This window comes from Rhineura floridana, chromosome 7 (assembly GCF_030035675.1).
Source record: "Rhineura floridana isolate rRhiFlo1 chromosome 7, rRhiFlo1.hap2, whole genome shotgun sequence".
NCBI lineage: Eukaryota > Metazoa > Chordata > Lepidosauria > Squamata > Rhineuridae > Rhineura > Rhineura floridana.
Genome location: NC_084486.1, coordinates 3,611,743 through 3,633,362, shown reverse-complemented (window position 1 = coordinate 3,633,362; position 21,620 = coordinate 3,611,743). Strand labels below are relative to the sequence as shown.

Here is a 21,620-nt window from a genome sequence, read left to right as displayed (position 1 = left end):
GAGGATTAGTTAACTGAGGTATTACTGTACTGTGGGTTGTTTTTTTTTGGGGGGGGGAAACAGAGTATCTGTTTTCTTCCTCATGGTAAAACAATCACTTCCCCCAATCTCTCTATTATAAAAAGATCCGATGAGCCCTGAATGTCAAGGGTGCTCGAGGAATGGAAGGCCTCTTCTTGCCATCCTGCTTAGAAGTTAGCCCTCGTTCGATATGAGTCATGGGGAGGCACACAGCTACTCATGCCTCCTCTAGCAAAGTCCAAGAAGGACTTGCAGAGTTTGTCAGACACCTTGCAGATTTGTTTAGTCTTTTCTAATATCTCTCACGAGTAATAAACAAACAGAAATTGTTGACTCCTAACTTTCCACAGTACTACGTATGTTAGTTCAACAAGGCTTCCAAACTACCAAACAGCAGCAAACATCAGATGCTTCATTCTCATTTTCAACAATGAAAGGGACAAATATTAAGCATGTTTGAGTAATGTAATTGAGAGGAATATTCCTCCCCTCCCCCTCCTCCTTCCCCCCTTTCAAACTAGCAGTGGCCACAGCCCCCCTGCACCAGATAAGGGACCCCTCCAGACTTTGTTTTTATTGTGCATTCATGATTATTTGTGCTCATGATGCTATCGGAGCTGTCATACACAATTTCACTTTCAATAATCATAGAATAGTAGAGTTGGAAGGGGCCTACAAGGCCAGCGAGCGCAACCCCCTGCTCAATGCAGGAATCCAAATCAAAGCATTCCCAACAGATGGCTGTCCAGCTGCCTACTGAATGTCTTCAGTGTCGGAGAGCCCACTACCTCTCTAGGTAATTGATTCCATTGTTGTATGGCTCTGACAGTTTGGAAATTTTTCCTGATGTTCAGTCAAAATTTGGCTTCCTGCAACTTGAGCCCATTATTTCATGTCCTGCACTCTGGGACGATTGAGAAGAGATCCCAGCCCTCCTCTGTGTGGCAACCTTTCATGTACTTCAAGAGTGCTATCATATCTCCCCTCAGTCTTCTCTTCTCCAGGCTAAACATGCCCAGTTCTTTCACTCTCTACTCATAGAGATCTGTTTCCAGTCCCCTGATCATCCTTGTTGCCCTCCTCTGAACCCGTTCCAGTTTGTCCGCATCCTTCTTAAAGTGTGGAGGCCAGAGCTGGACGCAGTATTCAAGATGGGGCCTAACCTGTGCTGAACAGAGGGGAATGAATACTTCACGCAATTTGGAAACTATACTTCTGTTAATGCAGCCTAAAATAGCATTCGCTTTTTTTGCAGCCACATCAAACTGTTGGCTCATATTCAGCTTGTGATCAACGACAATTCCAAGATCCTTCTCACATGTCGTATTGCTGAGCCATCTTATAACTCCCCCATCTTATAACTGTTCATTTGGGTTCTTTTTCCTAAGTGTAGAACTTTGCATTTATCCCTGTTGAATTTCATTCTGTTGTTTTCAGCCCAATGCTCCAGCCTATCAAGGTCCCTTTGAATTTTGTTTGTCTTCCACAGTATTGACTGTGCCCCCCAATTTTGTATCATCTGCAAATTTGATAAGCATGCTCTGTACCTCCTCATCCAAGTCGTTAATAAAAATGTTGAAGAGCACTGGGCCCAGACCAAGCCCTGTGGTACCCCACTCATTATTTCTGCCCAGTTTGAGAAGGAACAATTGATAAGCACTCTGAGAACGATTCTGGAGCCAACTGTGGAACCACCTGATAGCTGTTCCATCCAGCCCACATTTAGCTAGCAGAATATCATGGGGCACTTTGTCAAAAGCTTTCCTGAAGTTGAGATATATTATGTCCACAGCATTCCCACAGTCTACAAGGGAGGTTACCTGATCAAAAAACGAGATAAGATTAGTTTGGCAGGATTTGTTCTTCATAAATCCGTGTTGGCTGCTAGTAATCATTGCATTGTTTTCAAGGTGCTTACAGATTGACTGCTCCTTAATCTGCTCCAGAGTTTTTCCAGGGATTGATGTTAGGCTGACTGGTCTGTAGTTCCCCGGTTCCTCCTTTTTGCCTTTTTTGAAGATAGGGACAACATTAGCTCTCCTCCAGTCATCCGGCACTTCACCAGTCCACCATGATTTCGCAAAGATAATAGACAGCGATTCTGAGAGTTCTTCAGCCAGTTCCTTCAATACTATAGGGTGCAGTTTATCGGGTCCTGCTGATTTGAACTTGTTCAAAGTGATTAGGTATTCCTTGACCATTTGTCTATCAATCTCAAGCTCCAATCCTGCCCCTCCTACTGAGCCAAAATAAGAATTGAGGACTTCTGCCTTTTCTTTGTCATCTGTTATCATTTTGCCATCCTCACTGAGTAGCTGTGCCACCGTTTCTTTTCTCTTTTACTATGGACATACCTGAAGAAAGCTTTTTTATTGCTTTTAGCATCTCTTGCTAACCTCAGCTCATTTTCAGATTTAGCCTTCCTGATGCCATCCCTGCAATTCCGTGATACCTGCATGTACTCTTTCTTTGTGGCCTGGCCTTCTTTCCACTTCCTGTATGTGTCCTTTTTTGTTTTCAGGTCATCTCTAAGCTTTTTGTGAAGCCACATTGGCTTCTTCTGCTGTTTCCCCCTTTTTTCCTTGTTGGAATTGCTTGCCATTGCACTTTTAGAATTTCCTTTTTTAGAAATTCCCACCCATCTTGGACTCCTTTTCTCATTGGGGTCGCTTGCCATGGAACCATACTTACAATTGTTCTGAGTTTATTAAAATCAGCTTTCCTGAAGTCCAGGGTGCGTATATGGCTATTCTCAGCTTTTGCTTCTGTTAAAATCAAGAATTCAAGTATGCTGTGGTCACTTTTCCCCAGAGTTCCCGTAACTGCCACTTCATCTACCAAATCATCTCTATTGGTTAGAATCAAGTCCAGGAAAGCTGATCCTCTGGTTGCTTCCTCCACTTTCTGTAGGAGAAAATTATCTCCAACACTAGTCAGACATTTCTTGGAGGGGTTGTGTTTGGCAGAATTTGTCTCCCAACAGATATCAGGATAATTGAAATCCCCCATTACTACTACATCATGCCTCCTTGAAACATTGGCAATTTGCTTTTCAAAAGTTACATTCTCGTCTTCTCCTTGATTGGGCGGTCGTAGTAGACTCCAAGCACCACATTCCTTTTATTAATTGCCCCATTAATTTTAATCCAGATACTCTCGGTGGAGCTACCAAGCTCATCTTCCAGTATTTCTGTGCAGGGATATCTATTTTTAACATATAGCGCGACTCCACCTCCCTTTTTATTCTTTCTGTTCTTTTTGAACAAGTTATATCCTTCAATTGCTGTATTCCAGTGATGGGAGTCATCCCACCAAGTTTCAGTTATACCTATCAACTCATAATTATCCTCCTGTATTAGGAGTTAGTTCATCCTGCTTGTTTCCCATGCTCTGCGCATTAGTATACAGACATCGAAGACCATGTGATTTATGGCTTGGCTTCCTTACTACATTTTTCTGAGGACTGTTACTGGGTCCTATTAGAGCTAATCTCTCTGTTCCCGTTACTGTGCAGAAGCCTTTGTCACTCGTTACCACCAAGTTTACGCCCCCCTCCCCCTGAAAGCCCTTCTGATGAACTTCTCCATGCTGTGGCCAAACAAATTCTTCCCAGTCCTTGTGAGATGCAACTCATCACTTGCCAGCAGTCCATCTTCCAGAATCCAAATCTCTCACGTCGGCACCACCTTCGTAGCCATTCATTCACACGGAGTATTTTTCTTTCCCTTTCTACTCCTCTTCTAAGTACTGGAAGGATGGATGAAAATACAATCTGGGCCACAAAGTCCTTGAGTTTCCCTCCCAGAGCTTCAAAGTCTGATGTGATTTCTTCATAACTCCGTTTGGCAGTAACATTTGTTCCCACATGGATGAGGAGAAAGGGATACCTGTCGGTGGGCTTGATAAGTGATGGCAATCCTTCCATCACATCTCTGTTTGCACCTGCAGAGGTTTTGGGGCTGTCACACTGCTTTACTTCTAATCAGTGCAAACTTCCTATTGAAATCCCATAACTTCTTATACCAGAAATGTTCTCGACAGTGAAAAACCATTGGGGGGAATGAATTGAATTGGGGGGCCCTGCAGTTGTTGCTAGTTTTAAAAGGTGTGGGGAGGATAATCCCAAACAAGAAATGAATGATGCATTCAACATCCATTTTCACCTTAAGTGTTATGTTTGTTACACTCAGACCTATGGCTTGCAAAACTGGGATGATAATTTTAATGCAAATACAAGCTGTGACAAAATTCCATCCAGTTCTTCCATGCCCATATTCAGCAAACTGCTACATCATAGAGCCCTAGAACTTCTATAACAGGGATGCTGTTCTGTAAGAAAGTATTTACACAAAACTGTGTATCCTCTCCCCCATGCTATTCAACATCTATGTAAAGCCGCTGGGGGCCATCATCAGGAGATTTGGGCTGCGGTGCCACCAATATGCGGATGGCACTCAGCTCTATCTCCCATTTAAGTCCTCACCAGAGTTGGCAGTGGACACCATTTCCAAGTGCCTGGAATCCGTAAGTGAATGGATGGGAAGGAATAGGCTGAAACTAAATCCCGACAAGACCGAGGTGTTGCTCGTGGGAGACAGTGGCAGATTGGGGGATATAGACCTGGTGTTCAATGGGGAAAAACTGCACCTAAAAGACCAGGTCCGCAGCCTCGGGGTCATTCTTGACTCCCAGCTGTCCATGGAGGCTCAGGTCTCGGCAGTCAGCTGGGCAGCTTGGTATCAATTACATCTGATAAGGAGACTGCAACCCTACCTTCCTGCCCATCTGCTCCCACGGGTGATACATGCCCTGGTCTTCTCCCACTTAGACTACTGTAATGCGCTCTACGTGGGGTTACCCCTGAAAACGGTCCGGAAATTGCAACTGATACAGAATGCGGCGGCACGTTTGATTAAGAACAGCCGTCGCCGTGATCATATCACTCCAGTGTTAGTAGATCTACACTGGCTACCAGTTGTTTACCGGGCCCAATTCAAGGTGTTGGTGTTGACCTTCAAAGCCCTATACGGTTTCGGCCCAGTTTATCTGAAGGAGCGCCTCCAGCATCACCAATTATGCCGCCTGACGAGATCAGCCACACAAGACCTTCTCTCGGTCCCACCAGTTAAGATAGCGAGGCTGGTACAGACCAGAGAGAGGGCATTTTCGATTGTGGCCCCTACCCTCTGGAATTCCCTTCCTTTTGATCTTCGCCATGCCCCCTCCCTGATAGGTGTCCGCCGGGCCTTGAAGACCTGGCTGTTCAGGCAGGCCTATGGGATCTCTGGGGTAGGTTGCTTTTAATACTGGTACATTAATTACTGTTTTGGTTTTCATTGGTTTTTATTGTATTTTACTATGTAAATGTACATCGCCTAGAGTGACCGTTAATTCGGCCAGATAGGCGACTCATAAATAAAATTTTATTATTATTATTATAAACAAAACCAAAACAATGATGTAACACTGGAAACCTGGAAACCTTTAATTCGTACAGGAGAAGCTCCGCATTCAGCTGCTCTATACCGTTCTGTGGACTGAACAAAGCTGAAACAATGCTGTAACCATATTTGTAACCTGCCAACTTCTAGTCCATAATACTTTTTACATGTTTTACCCATCATTCCATTCCATTTTTACAATAGTTTGTAATTTGGGAGACAGGGAAGGGAATCCTTCCAAAATATATATGGATTTGTATATAAATAAATATGCATATACTTACATATTTTCTACCCAAATACATATTTAAATGTTTATTTCCCTCAAAAACAATGTTCTGTGCACAGCCACGTGCTCGTGGGATCCCTGTGGGATCTCGTGGGTGGGCAGCGCTTCAGTCTTTAAAAGGCCTGGTGTGACACCAGCCTGGCTTCTGTGGACTCTCTCCCTCGCTGGCTTCAAGATCGCTGTGGGACCCCATCAGAGTTTAACGTCAGTGTGACACCATGGTGCCGGAGGAAGCAGCGCCTCAGCCTGTGGAGGCTGGTCTGCCGATTCAGCGAGGGAAAGGGAAGCCTTTTGAGTGCTCAGCACCAAGTGACTGCAGCAGCCTGGGGGATCCTTAAACTGCCCCATCAAGTCTTAGGGTGCATTCGCCCCCTGCCTTCTCATCTGAACAATTAGCAGCAGCATGCGGGAAGTATAGTGGCTGAGCATTGTCCCCCACAACAGCAGCTTTGGTGTGCAGCTATGAGCCACAGGGAGGGGCATGGTCAGTCAGGCGGGCTCACATTTGGGACCAGCAGTCATGATAGAGCCACAGGGAGGGGCATGGTCAGTCAGGCGGGCTCACATTTGGGACCAGCAGTCATGATACAGCCGCAGGGAGGGTGATCGGTGAGGGGGGCAGTTTTTTATCACAAGGCACCAGCCACCCAATGCCCTACTCCCCCCCCGCCATGAAATTAAAGGTATTTCCAGATGGGTGCTAATTAATCCTTCCATGTGGGGGCACTAGAATCGGGCTAAGCCACCTTGCTGGACAAAGCATTCACTTTGCATCCAGGGGGATTCCATTAGTAGTAGTAGTAGTAGTAGTAGTAGTAGTAGTAGTAGTAGGAGGAGGAGGAGGAGGAGGAGCAGCAGCAGCAGCAGCAGCAGCATTCAAACAGTATATACTGAGTAGCTGCAAGGCCTACACTACAGCTGGGGGGGATGCTCCCTGACTATAGGAATACATTTTAGGAGGCTTCTTTTGTCCAACAGGGGAAGGGCCATAGTTCAGTGGCAGAGCGTCTATCTGCTTTGCACGCAGAAGCTCCCAGATTCAACCCCCAGCAACTCCAGGTAGGCCTGGTAGAGACTCCTGCCTGAACCCCTGGTCTTAGTAACTGGGACATGCAATCCTAGGAGGAGATATACTGAGCTAAATCAATCACGGGTCTGACTTAGTATAAAGGCCCCTTTGGGTTGTCTGGATATCATCATACTTCTCTTCAATGGAAGATGGGGGGCAGGTCATACAAGGTTCATTCCCCCAATTTTATCATTTATCCCTGATGCTAAGACTGTATCTTCTTTAGTTTTGGTTAGCAGATTATGGCCCCGAAGAAGAGAGCAGGTGCTGCCAGTAGACCCTCCCTTCCCACCCACGCAAGAGAGAGGTTGCAAGGAGGAGAGTGCAGCCTGTAGCAGCAGCCCTGCCAAATCCTACAGGTGGGGAAAAGCTGGAAGGGGTCCTGAACAACATCTCCGGTCCTCACCCAGCTTAGCTAACAGGTAGGCCGGTTGTGCCCACTGGAGGCTCCCAGCCGCTAGAGGTTGCGCCTCAGACACCAGCTGCAGGGACCACGGCCACTCCAACCAAGGGAGGGCAACCCAGGCGGCCTCAAGGAAACCAGTCCCATCACCAGAGGGCGTCATCCAGTGGAGAAGGGTGAGTGACCAGGTCTCCAAGCTGCTCCAGTCATCGCTACAGGGGGAGGAGTTGAAGGAGAGATGAATCAGACAGTGCAGGATCTTCAAATGAGTCCTTCTCATCTGATGATGAGTCATTAGCTCCTAAGTCCTACTACTGGAGGGTGTTTTCTTCAGTTCCAGGCTTGACCGAATGGGCTTGGAGGAGGAGATGGGAATCAGACTCCGCAGGGGAGGTATGGGGGAATGGGTCAGAGGCTGCTGAGCCAACAACCCGTGGATCTACTTTTGGGGATGGTGAGGAGCTCCTCGACATTCATCTCCCCTGCAAGATCCATGAACGGATTTTGGATGGGAATTATGTAGATTTTTTTATCCTGATAAAGCCTGAACTTGTGGAAGGCAGGGGCAAAAAGGGATCTAAGAGGAGATGCAAGTGGGCCAAGCCTGTTGAGAGATCCTTTGATAATTGGATGCAGGGTTTAGCTGTATTCATGGAGGTGGTACAGGTAGCTTATTCCAAAAGTGGCTGGCACCTCTTAGATCACTTGATGGTGGTCCTCAGGGCTTGCGCACAGGCAGGTGATGTGGCGTCCTTACTATGACAAGGCATTCCACAGGAAGGCATGCAATAAGACATGTTGGGACCGAACAGGTGACAAACTGTGGCTGGAGCATATACATCCATTCCTTTCTGAAAAAGGGGGAGCCCAGCGTGGTCACTGGCCCCCACAGGTGTGAGGTCTCCAGGAGTCTGCTAGAAACATAACCAGGGCAGGAGTAATCATGCTAGATGGAAATTTGCATATGACTGCAACACTTGCTTTGGCCTGCATCCCAGAGCTTCATGCCTTCTTCGCCCCATCGTCAGATTAGGTTAACAAAAAACATAAAACAGGATTTAGATGTTTAGTTAACCTTCCTTGCCTCTTATAGCAGAGCATCATTCTGGCAACACCAGCTTGATTTAGCCACAGAACTCCTTGTGCATCTGGATGCTTGGGGGTTCGGGCTGTTGGTGAGCAAAATGCTGGCAAAAAAAGGGATCACCAAGGACCCACACTCCTTGTGTTTTTTCCCATATTGGCAGCATTTGTCATTTGGAGGCAGGAATTCACAAATAAAAAATTATGTTTCTGGCATGACAACCAGGCAGTTATAAAGGTGATCAACAAGCAGTCTTCACACTCTGAGCAGATCATGGTGTTCATTAGGAAATTCGTATTGGAGTGCCTGGGGGCTAATGTCTTCTTTTCAGCCTGTCATGTGCTAAGTGTGGGCAACAACATCCCTGATACTGTATACTCTCTTGCTTTTCAGGAGAGATTTTGTGCCTTGGCACCACAAGCGGTCAGTGACCCAGAACCATTCCTGGAGGACTTGTGGGAGCTTAGAAAGATGGCATCATGCTGCAATCTAATTCATGTCTACTCAGAAATAAGCTCCACTAGGTTCAATGGGATTTACTCCCAGGTAAGTATGTATTGGATTACAGCCTAAATTAAGACCTCACCAATTCCCACTTGTATATCAATGGGATAGATATGTGAATAAACTGATGCAGCTACTGCTATAATGTCATTCATTTATTCATAATGTCAAATTTGATCTTTAGTTAGAATAAAATTCCACAGAAGTAAATGGAATAAAGATCAAGGTATTATATCCGGACCCAGCCCATCAACACTAGGTCATGGACACTGCTATCATTCCTTAAATACAAATGGAAATATAGGATTTATTAAGAAGTAGATTTTTAAAAATAATGATGATGATGAATAATTGCCTATATGGATCAAAAGAGTAAACAAAGTTATTAATTTTGTTTCTGTATATGTTACATTTCAACATATTCTAGATCATTAATGTTATGTTATATATTCATCCCTATGCTGCAAGGACTGCAGAGCATTTTTAAACAGTGCATTTTTCTCTCTCCAGAGGAAATAAATTGGATTAAAAGCACTTCCTCTGCAGAGGGAGAAATTATCCCTTTTTAAACAGAGTATTTTTCCCTCTGCGGAGGAAGCAGATTTGATTCAAAGCACTGGAGGAATCCAAACAGCTTGGCTGTATACTCCGTCCCGTGGGGCTCCCTGCTGGTGCTGATCAGCTGATCAGTGCTGACTGGAAACGCCACTTAACAAAGGAACAATTGGGAGCTACCTTCATGCTCCTGATTGTTCCTTTCTAGACACATCAATACCTGCTCCACATCTGATATCACGTATGATGTTAGATTTGGGGCAGGTGAGCATGGTTTATGGGAAACAGCCTTTGGACTCAAGCCAGGCCTGATTAGCCTGTAGGTTGGCAGTTCCCCACCCCTGGATTACAGAGATAATGTATGAGAAGTCTTTGAACGCTCAGATCAGTTACATAAATGCTAAACGTGTTCAATTTCCCTAAATACAAAACTTTGACTTCAGGTGTATTCTCCTCTTCCCTTAATATCAGAATAATTTGAATCTGGTTTTTTAAAAATTATATTATCTGAAGAATCCGGCCTCATTAAGAGGCTGCTGAGGAGGATGTAGCATGCGACTGGAATGTGCCAATATTTTTATTATACATTGTTTTGACTGTACATATTTGATTTTAATTTGCTGTACAGCCTTTTTAACATGTTGATTTGAAAATTATGGTTGTTTTTTTAAAAAAATCCCTGAATAGCGAGGGAATTTATAAAAATACATAAACAAAATTATTGCTAACTATTTTTACAGAGGAATTAAATAAGTATCTAAGACACAAACAGGCATACCTCCGGTTAAATAAAGCCTAAAAAATATAGTACTGCTCAAAAATCAACACATAGACAATGATGATGATATGGTGACCTGGTTCACACATAATGCTAAACCAAACCATGACTAAGCATAAACACAGAGGAAAAATTGCAGCTGTTTTGCTCCTCCCCTGGCCCTGTTGTATCACCCAGAACCACAGGGCCAGGAAGGAGCAAAGCAGCCACAATTTTTCCACTTTACACCTGCACACTCACTCATTCACACCTAGCCATGGTCTGGCTTAGTGTTATGTGTGAACTGGGCCAATGACTTGATTCAGACAAAATTGTGGAGTATTCCCCCTTTGCATGCAGTTTTCCTTGTAATTTCCTCTTTAGCTCTAACAGTCACAAACTATGCTAACATTTGCCCTGCAAACCAGAATCAGAAACCCGCTTCAAACAATGATTTCTGATTCTGGTTTGGATGGCAAGGACTAAGGGGACAAGCTGCTTACCCATAACAGAAGTTCTTTGAGTGATGATCTGCCCAGTCATGAATATTGGAAATTTCTTTTGTCCCTGTGTAGGGCATCGTTCAGAATATTAGCAGCTGGTGGGGCAGTGTGGATAGGGCTCCTTTGATCTCCTGGCTTCCCAACACTGTGGGTTGCTGCTGCTGACCAAGGGGGGGGCGACAAAGTGTGCGGGAGTCCAGTGAGGTGTGTAGCAGCAGCAGCAGCAGATTGGCTAGGAGCCTAAGACCTTCTGCATACAAAGTAGATGCTCTATGGCACATTTAGCCCATGATTGTGGCAGTGACTCTAGAATAGCCTCCAACAACCTGGTGCCCTCCAAATATTTTGGACTATGCCTTCCGTCAGCCCCAGCCCACAAGCAGAGCTTTTGTCCAGGACACTTGCTGTATGGAGAAGGAATACTTGCCAGTGGTGAACAGGTGAGTTTATGAAACCAAAACTCAATGGTTGTTACTTGGTGGTAGACATTCTGCTTTGAATACAAAAGATCCCAGGTTCAATCCCCAGCATCATCAAGTAGGGCTTGAGATGTCCTCCATTTGAAACCCTGGGCTGCTGTCAGTCAGTGTATTGGTCCATCTAGCACAGTATTGTCTACTGAGGTCAGTATACAATATTGACCTAAAAGGACTAATGGTCTGATTCAATATAAGGCAGCTTCCCATGTTCCCACCCACAGGGCCCAACAGCAAAGGAGAAGAACCAGCCAAGCCTGCTTTAGCTTAATGTTAGAAGCTCTATCCTACCCAACCAATTTAAAATTCACAGCTGCTTAAATCTCACACTGAATGCACCAGTAATACAAGGCATTAAAACGAGGCCCACCATCCAACAGATTGTGATGTCAAACATGGATTCTTATGTATTTTGCAAGTGAACCACACTCAACACACTCAAAGAACTTGCAAAGGCTGAGTACCTTTGGCTTATTCACCAGCTTTTTTTGAACAGGATAGAGAACATTAAGATGTTAAATGTAGTTTAGACAGAAACTTAAAAACAAGAACATAAAAGTTAGCCACATGAAAGCATGCCAGCAGTGCAGGAGGGGGAAAAACATACGGGTAAGATAAAATTAACATTACCAATTTTTCATTGTTCAGAACAGAGGACCTCCCTGGCTGATATTCATAAATGCTTTTAGGTTCAGCTCGGTATTTTCTTGTGTCCACCTTCTTGTCCGGAGGCTCCCAATCATTCCTGGGGGGAAATATAGTTTGTTGTTGTTACAAAAATGAATATTTTCTTTGAGAAGTTAATCTTAGTTTAATGATAATGACATAATATTTTAATCAAAAGTAGAATCAGGCTCTGAGCGCTGCAAGTTCAAATTATTATAAAGAGCTATGGAGAATTTCTTTGAATTCCTTTTCACTTATTTGCCAGAGAATAATTCTAGTTGTCAAAAATGTTCTGGAGTCCATTAAGCAAGCTGTAATTACTACCTCATGTTTGGAAATAAATACATGCACAAAGTATACAGTCACCTCTCCTTTCTCACTGGAATGCCTGTGCTAAACTTTGTATAACACACATGGACTTGCATTGAGGAAAAACTCTGAGGCGTGACAAAATAGGTGGCACAATTAAGAACACTCCCACTGAAAAGATCCTGTGTATGGCAATCTGGAATGAGAATGCTAGTAGCCTATCTGGAAATACGATGAATGTGCACTGAAAGTGCTATGTGAATAATTTAGAAATAGTCATTTATCCTAAATTGCACAAGAGACCTAATCAAACACAAATAAAATACTAACTATGTAGTCTAGGAGCTCATAAAAAACTGCACTAAACTGTAATAATGTATATATGCAGAGATGACTTTTCAATATGCAGACTGTTTATGTGCAATCTGTTGCTTGTTTACTTTGGGCAGTAATTTTTAATTATGTTGCAATGATCTAACTGGTGACACAATAATTGTAATAACCTAACTGTGATGACATAATTGGTGATGCAATAAAGACTGAATGAGATTAAGAAATGTTCACCATTTTTATTGGAGCTTCAGGTATGATATTTGGTGTAAGATTAGATCTTCTGTCTTTTAAGATAAATCTATAAGGAACCAATATAATATTGAAAGACCCCTAACTTTCACTTTTAGAAGTATTAAGAATATCAAGGAACATATATTTTTAAAAAACAAAGTCAAGGAATACAGTATCTGGGTATAAGATTAATTCTAAAAGACCGATTTTGGGAGAGAAAAGCAATGGAAGAAACTAAAGAGTTTATAGCAACTATGTATGCAGTTTCTTGGATCAACAGATATAACCAAGTATTTATATATTTATCTTCAAGAACATAGGATTTGTTAAAAATCATTATTAATGTAAACATAAGAACCTAAGAAGAGCCTGCTGGATCAGGCCAGTGGCCCATCTACTCCAGCATCCTGTTCTCAGTGTCCAGCCAGTTACCCATGGGAAACGCAGAAGCCGGACCCAAGTGCAAAGAGCACTCTCCCTGCCTGCAGTTTCCAGCCACTGCCACTGGGAAGCACACTGCCTCCACCTACGGAGGCCGAGGTCATGGCTGGTAGGCACTGAGAGCCTTTTCCTCCCTGAATTTGTCTAATCCTCTTTTAAAGGCTTCCAAGTTGGTGGCCATGACTGCCTCTTGTGGGAATAAACTCCACAGGTTAACTCTGTACTGTGTGAAGAAGTACTTTTTTTTATCTGTCCTGAATCTTGCAACATTCAGCTTCATTGGATGACCATGAGTTCTAGTGTTATGAGAGGGTGGGAAAAAAACATTTCTCTATCTGCTTTCTCCATGCCATGCATTATTTTATACACTTCTAGCATGTCACCTCACTTGCCTTTTCTCTAAACTAAAAAGCCCCAAATGCTGCAACCTTTCCTCAACGGGGAGTTGCTCCAACCCCTTGATCACTTCAGTTGCCCTTTTATGAACCTTTTCCAACTCTATAATATCCTTTTTGAGGTAAGGTAACCAGAACTGTACACAGTATTCCAAATGAAGCCACACCATAAATTTACATAATGGCATTACAATATCAGCAGTTTTATTTTTGATACCTTTCCTAATGACCCCTAGCATGGAATTTGCCTTTTTCACAGCTGAGGCATACTGGGTCAACATTTTCATTGAGCTATCCACCACGATCCAAAGATCTTGTGCAGTCACCACCAGTTCAGACCTCATGAGCATATATGTGAAAGTATGCATAATTTTACAGTTGTTTTCCCTGAACTGCATTCACCATTTTACTGCCCATTCACTCAGTTTGGAGAGATCTTTTGGATCTCTTTGCAACTCCTTTTTGTTTTAACAACTCTGAACAATTTACTATCATCAGCAAACTTGGTCACCTCACTGCTCACCCCTAACTCTAGATTATTTATGAACAAGTTAAATAGCACCAGTCCTAATACTGATCCTTGAGAGACTGCACTTTATACAGTCCTTCTCTGGGAGAAAAGTCCATTTATTCCTACTCTGTCGAGCCTCAGCATTCTCAGGAGGATCAAGGAGGGGGGTTGGATGAGCGTCAGTGCTGGCTGCTAGAGCAAGGGGAAGGATCAGAGGGTGTTGAGACTCTGGAGGAAGAGGCGGGAGGGGGGTGTCTGACACTGTGCCAGTTCCAACGGACAGTGCTCCCGCCGAAGAAGACCACGCTCAGCTTCCAGAAGCCCCCATAAAGCCGTTGGGGGATGTCTTGGCACGCGTGCAAACTCCACCCCCCCGAGCTCCCCCCTTGGCACGTCAACCGCTTCCCTACCTCCTGAAGCTGAGACAGCACCTATCGAGGCTGTATTGCCAGATGAGCCAGCGGAGGTATGCCCCCTTTCGCCCCATGCCAGACGCCGGGAGAAGCGCTTCGGTCAGAGGGAGGTTCTTCGAAGGAGTCAGAGATTAAGGATGAAGACCTTTCCTACTTAAGCCTGCTCCCCCCTGACTGGGGTGCTGACTCAACTTCCTTCACACGCTGCAGAGTTTACTTAGGTAGCCTAGTTAGGGATTGCAGTGAGCTAGCATAGTGTGCCTATGAAATGTATTGCCTTCAATGTTACTTTAATAAAACAGGAATTGATTCCATCCTCGTCTCGTGAGTCTCGCTCTGGGCAGGACATACTCTTTGCTTCCTGCTACTTAATCTATTCCTGATCCACAAAAGGACCTCTCCTCTTGTTCCATGACTGCTAACCTTATTCAGGAGTCTTTGGAGAGGTACCTTGTTTAAAGCTTTTTGAAAGTCCAAGTACAATATGTCAACCAGATCACCTACGTCTATATGCTTGTTGACAGTCTCAAAGAACTCTAATAGGTAAGTGAGACAGGACTTACCCTTGCAGAAGCCATGCTTGTTCTGCTTCAGCAAGGCTTGCTCTTCTATATGCTTGGTTATTTTGTCTTTAACAATACTTTCTACCAGTTTTCACAGGACAGACATTAAGCTAACAGGCCTGTAATTTCCAGGATTCCCCCCGGGGTATGGAGGGGAATTTGCGGGATAAGTTACATATTTTTGTTAGAAGATCAGCAATCTCACATTTGAGTTATTTGAGAACTCTTGGGTGAATGCAATCTGGACCTGGCAGTGTGTTAGCTTTTATTTTGTTTATTCAGCCTAGAACTTCATCTCTTGTCACCACTCTTTGCCTCAGTTCTTCAGACTCCCTTCCTGCAAAAGTTAGTTCAGGCACAGGGACTTGCCCTACATCCTCCACTGTGAAGACAGATATCATCCAAGGGTCCAACTGCCTCCCTAGACAGTCTCCTGCTTCGAATGTATTTAAATAATTTTTGTGGTTGTTGTTTTGTTTCTTTGCAATGTACTCCTCAAATTCTTAGCATCACTTATTGTCTGCTTGCACTCTTTTTGCCAGTTTGTGTTCATTTTTATTCTCCTCATTCCATTTTTTGAAGGAAGCCTTCTTGCATTTAATAGCTTCTTTGACTCTGCTCATTAACCACGCCAGCATCCTCTTGAACCAGATTGTATCTTTTCTGATCTGCAGTATACACTCTAGTCAAGCATCTAATATTGTGTTTTTAAACAACTCGCAAGCATTTGGGAGTCATTTGACCCTCTGGACTTTGCCTTTCAACTTTCTTTTTACCAATCGTTTCATTTGGTGGAAGTTTCCTCTCTTGAAGTCAGACATGACTGTAATAGATTTTCTTGGCAATTGGCCATTTAAATGTATGCTTAATTTAATAGCACTATGCTATTGCTCCCAATTAGTTTGACAATACTTACATCTCACACCAGGTCCTGGACGCTACTTAAGATTAAGTCCAGGGTCACCATCCCTCTGGTCGGTTCCACTCACCAACTGTTCTAGGGCACACTCATTTAGAGTATCTATAAATGTTACCTCTTTGTTATGACTGGAACGCAAATGTAGCCAGTCTGTGTCAGGGCAGCTGAAGTCACCCATTACTACAACATTTCCTAGTTTGGATGATTCCTCGATTTCATTTTTCATCTGAAGATCTCTCTCAGCATTTTGGTCAGGGGGATGATAGAACGTCCCCAGTACTAAATTACTTTTGGGGCCGGGTATCACCACCCACAACTATTCTGTGGAGGAGTCTGCCTCTTTGGGGGTTTCTAGCTTTCTGGATTCAATGCCTTCTTTTACATATAGAACAACAGCACCTCCCATATGTCCTTCCCTGTCCTTCCGATATAGTTTATATCCAGGGATAACTGTGTCCCACTGGTTTTCTTTGTTCCACAGGTTTCAGTCATGCTCACTAAATCAGTGCTGTCCTCTAACACTAAGCACTCCAGTTCTGCCATATTAGCTCAGAGGCTTCAAGCATTAGTGTATAAACCCTTATATACAGTGTCTCTCTTCAAATGTCTTTGGCTCTTTTGGTTTGCCTTATGGTACTTTGGCCTCTCTGAATTGCTATCTTGTGCCCCTGCACTCACAATGCCTAGTTCTGGGCCTACCCCATTTAAACATTAATCATTTTTATGCCTATCTCAGGGGGGAGATTTGTTCCAAACCAGACCCTCCTCAGCTGCTGTTGGCTTCCCCACCCTCATCAGCTTAAAAGCTGCTCTGACACTTTTTTTTATTTTAAACACCAGCAGTCTGGTTCCATCCCAGTTCAAGTGGAGCCCATTCCTTTTGCATAGGCCTGTCCTGTCCAAAAATGTTCCCCAGTACCTAACAAATTCAAACTCCTCCTACCAACACCATCGTCTCATCCACACATTCAGACTACAAAGCTGTGCCTGTCTAGCTGGCCCTACACATGAAACCTGTAGTATTACAGAGAGGTCCTGGCTTTCAGCATCCTACCTAGCAACCAAGATTTTGCTTCCAGGACCTCACAATAAACCTCATTGGTGCCAACACACACCAAGATTACTGACTCTTTCCCAGCACTATCTACCAAGCTATATTGACAACAGGTGACATCTACAACCTTCACGCCAGGCAGACAAATCACCCTGTGGTTTGCACATCCTTTACACACACACCACCATCTATTTTCCTAATGACTGAATCACCCACTACTAGGATCTCTCCACCCCCCAGAGAAGTATCAGCATGAGATGATATCTGCTCATCCCCCAAGGAATGGGTCTCTTCTAAGGGATCATTTCCCTCTTCCTCAGATAGATGCTCTCCTTCCCTGAGGCCGACATTCTCCATGATAGCAGGAGAACTATCATCATGGGAGTAGAACACAGCTATAATGGAACTCCCTCCCGTATGACCTTCGACATGCCCCTTCCCTGAATGTATTCCGCCAAGCTTTGAAGACCTGGCTCTTCAGACAGGCCTTTGGGACTTACGGGGAGGGTTAAATTTTTACGACCAATAGCCTACTACTCTGTACTGGAACTGTTTTATTGTTATATTGTATTTTATGATGTATTTTATTATGATGTAATGTATTGTTGTTAAATTGTACGTCGCCTAGAGTGGCCATTGGCCAGATAGGCGACCCACAAATTAAATTATTATTATTATTATTATTATTATTATTATTATTATTATTATTATGTCCCCAAAGGCCTCATCCACAAACCTCTCTGCCTCTCTCAGCTTCTCCAAGTCAGCCACCTTGGTCTCAAGGAAGCAAACTTGTTCTCAGCCAGCCAGCAGCTCAATGCACGAGGGTATACCCATGACTTCTGTCTAACAGGCAGATAGTCATACATGTTACAGTCAGTGCAAAACACTGGGAAGCCTCCACACCCCTGCTGGCTTCCTACCTGCATGTTTTTTTATAGCTTATTGAGTTAATGTATTGAAAGCATTGGTTTCAGGAAACAGATGGGCAGAGTGGGTTGCCTGGCCTTCTCACTCTGCTGCTTAGCTCGCCTTGATGCTTTGTCAGCTGGGGGCTCTCTCTAGATTGTGGAGCAGGCTCCCTCGCTAGGTTCTTCTAAATGTGTATGTGTGGCTGGTTCCTCCCGGCTTACACTGCCAGCCAATGAGTTCAGGGAGTGTGGTTTAAATTCCTGCTCTCAGTCAGTTAAGCCCCTGGGGATGGGAAGTAAACAATGAAAAGTGAACAAAGGTAGCTGACTAAGGGCTTGTTTACATGGGACCCAAGATCCACATTAAAAATGCTGCTTTTTCCATCGCAATTGATTTTGACAGTTCACATACTTCTGCCCTCGCTACGAATAAATTGGCTGTTTTTCTTTGTAGCATTCACACGCGTGTGCATTTATTGCTACCTGCGTTTCTTTGTTGCTGCGCCCACACATTAACATGTTAACTGCGGAGGCGGGGAAGGGGTGGTGTTTCCCTAAATGAAGGAATAGGTGCTTGAAAGAAAGGGAATCGCTCCCACCCGTGACTGGCTGTCCCTCCGCAAGACTGGTGTGCCTTTGGCACCCCAGGACAAGCCTCAGCATGCGTTCTGGGAAACATAAAAAAACCCCAAACAATTATCTTTAGAGAGACATTAAAAGCAGCTACTAAAGGAAGCATTGACCGTTTAATATTATCGCTCTCCGTGAGTGGAGCAGATGCTGGGATGAGACGCCACAGCAGCTCACCTTTCCCCTGCACTTTTGGGCGCTTATAAATTACCCCAGCGGCACCTTCGCCAGCCTCCAATCGCCGTGGCTGTGAAAAGGGCGTATGCATCAGCCCGAAGGGGGGGAAAGATCCAGCTTTGCAAGGTAGCGGAGGGATGCTACAAGGCAGAAGAGGTCCTCCACACACACACTTTCTCACTCTCTCTCTCTCACACACACACACTAGACGTAAACAACAGCACCAAAACCACAGCTCCGAGGAAGGAATTTTACGAGCACCAGCCCTACTACCCTCGGGGAGTTGGTGTAGATTTTGTTTAAAGGAGCGGGGGAGGATTGGGGGGGAAGTGGGAGGAAGCGGGAGAAATGAAGGCGAGAGCAACTGGAAGTTGCTTCATCAAGGACAGGAAACAAAATGATGCCCAGAGACAGTTAAAGGGGCGGAGAAAAGGGGGATCTAATGGCGAAGAAACTGAGCAGCCAAAAAAAGGCACTTAAAAGGTAATACACGGTAGAAGCAGGAGCAGATTTTAAAAGCAAATTCAGGTTTTTGTCACATCCATTTAATCCGGAGTTAAAGGCAAAAGCAGTAGAATGCACGGGCATTGGCTAAAACGTCAAGTAAACGGTCCAAATTAAAAGGATCTGCAAAAAGCACCAGATGCAGATTTTTCTCGCATGTAAACAAGCCCTAAGTGAGGCTGGTGGCTCAACTGTCATGTGGAGAGTTACTCCTAGGGGATTAATTCAGCCTTCCTTCAGGAGAGAGAGGTCTGTTTAAAAACTTTTACTGATGATACTAAGAAAAGCTAACTAACTTTTACTTTATTTTTATGACACAACACACTTTTAACAGTGCAGGTTCTCCTATAAGTGATGCCTTGCACTCCAGTCTGCACAAACTAGACTAGCTTTAAGCTGCTTTTAGTTTAAACAGAAGGCTGCAACTTCTAAGTAAGTCTTTTTTTCCTCACCTATAACAGCCTAACCTTGGTGGTTTGAAAGCATTCCCAATGAATTTAAGGAATAGTCAGTAACAAGAATATCTTGGATTGGCAGAATTAGGCTGCAATTTTACACCCCAGGTATGAATGTTCTAGCAATTTCACTCAACTGATGATTAGCCAAGTTCGCAGGTTCAGAGTACTTCTAGACTCTGCTTTGCTCCTGTATATTCAGGTGGTGGTAGTGGAGTGACCTGTAGCATCTACAGATAATTTGCCTGTTGCTTCTTTCTTGATAGCAGGAAACCTAACAATCATATTTCATTCTGGATATCTGGATGCAGATCAAAGGGATATAGTAAGCAAATGTGTTTAGATTCAGTGTGTGTGAATAAATGACAGATTAATAATCAATAATGGAAACATAATCCACTACTACTGTAATTATTGTCAAATCAGTAGACACACTGAGCTATAGATTAGTCGTCCAATATGGACGTGAATGGTTCTCAGCAAGGGTTACCTTTCAGTGCTCGGTTTAAGAGAAGAGGAACGAGCTGGAAGTGGCAAAGTGGCAGATCTCTTGACCACCTTCTCCATATCAATAGTGTCATTCTCACTCTTGGAACGGGGTACCGAAGTCTGTGTTCTTGCTGCAAATGAAGCATTAAAAAATATTTTTGGGGGGTAAGTCGGGAAGGAAAACAATGGGATCAATGTTCCAAAATGTTAAAGGATTTTTGCATTCTAGAAGGCCTATGATTTTCCAGCTCACCATAAAAACAATATTGTAGACCTGGAAAAGGTTCTGAAAAGAGCAACCAAAATGATCAAGAAGATGAAGCAACTGCTTTTTAATTTTGCGGAAAGGTGAGTAAGAGGTGCTTGATAGAGGTGTATAAAATTACACATAGCTAGGAGAAAGTGGATAGAGAAAAGTTTCTCTCCCCCCTCTCTCCCCTCCTCCCTCTCCCTCTCTCATATAACACTAGTCCATCACGTAGGTTAGTCCGCCATCTGATGTCCAAGGACAGGAAATGCACTGTAGGTTAGAGTAAGTCATTTGAGGGTAGGGGGGGCAACTCCTGCAGTTCACCCCTGCCTGGAGGGCCATCAAGACAGATGCCTGGGTGCTGTAATTTATTGTGGGGGGCTACTCTATAAAATTCAATACTGCCCAGCTCTGAGATACCTACCATCCCCAAGACCCAGGGATCCAGAAAAGAAATCAATCATGGAAGCAGCCATACAACACCTGAGGGACATTTGTGCCATCGAGGAGCTCAAACTGGCAGAACACTTCTCATATGTTTAAATCTTATTCACAGTTCCCAAACAAGATTCCTCCTAGAGGGTGATTTAAACCTCAAATACCTCAGCCATTTTGTAAAATTGTGCAAATTCAGGATGGAATCCCTGAGCTCCATTAAGGGAGCACTTCAGGAAGATGAATTCCTAGCTTTGATAGACCTGAAGGATGCCTAGCTTCATGTTCCGGTCTTTCTTTCACACAGGAGATTCCTCAGGTTCTCATTCGGGCAGCAACACTTCCAATACCAGGCACTCCCCTTCAGCCTCTAATCAGTGCCAAAGGTCTATCTATGCCCTCAGGGGGTACGCATCTACCCATATCTCAACAATGTTTTAGTTCAGGCGGACACCCTGCGAGCGCCCAAGAACACGCCAACAGAGTATTTCTGTACTCCAGCAGTATGGTTTTCTGGTCAAATATGAGAAGAGTCAACTAGTGCCTTCTCAGTGGCTCCAGCATCTGGGAGCAATACAGAACACCAGGCAGGGCCTGATGCTCCTCATCCCAGAAAGGATTCACTCTATGGTAGATATGGCAGCAGCTCTCCACCTAAGTAGCTCAGCAGACATCATGATACTCAACAAGGCCCTAGGACTACTCATATCCACCATTCAGATAGTTCCATAGACCTACCACCACACAAGACTGGAAGGAATGGTGGGAAATAAATAAATAAAACCTCTCCAATGGGCCTTGCTTACCTACCAGGCTGACATCACGAGGTTAT

General features: G+C 44.1%; 1 protein-coding gene across 34 annotated transcripts in view; it reads right to left on the bottom strand.

The window, feature by feature from the left end:
* SORBS1 (sorbin and SH3 domain containing 1) overlaps positions 1 to 21,620 on the bottom strand; it is a 270,925-nt gene that overhangs the window by 76,624 nt on the left and 172,681 nt on the right. For all 34 annotated transcript variants that reach the window (XM_061634693.1, XM_061634692.1, XM_061634696.1 and 31 more), the window contains 2 exons: positions 20,105 to 20,234; positions 11,733 to 11,847 (listed from right to left, as the gene is read on the bottom strand). In XM_061634693.1, coding sequence (XP_061490677.1) covers positions 11,733 to 11,847; positions 20,105 to 20,234 — 245 coding nt within the window. The remainder of the gene's footprint in view (positions 1 to 11,732; positions 11,848 to 20,104; positions 20,235 to 21,620) is intronic.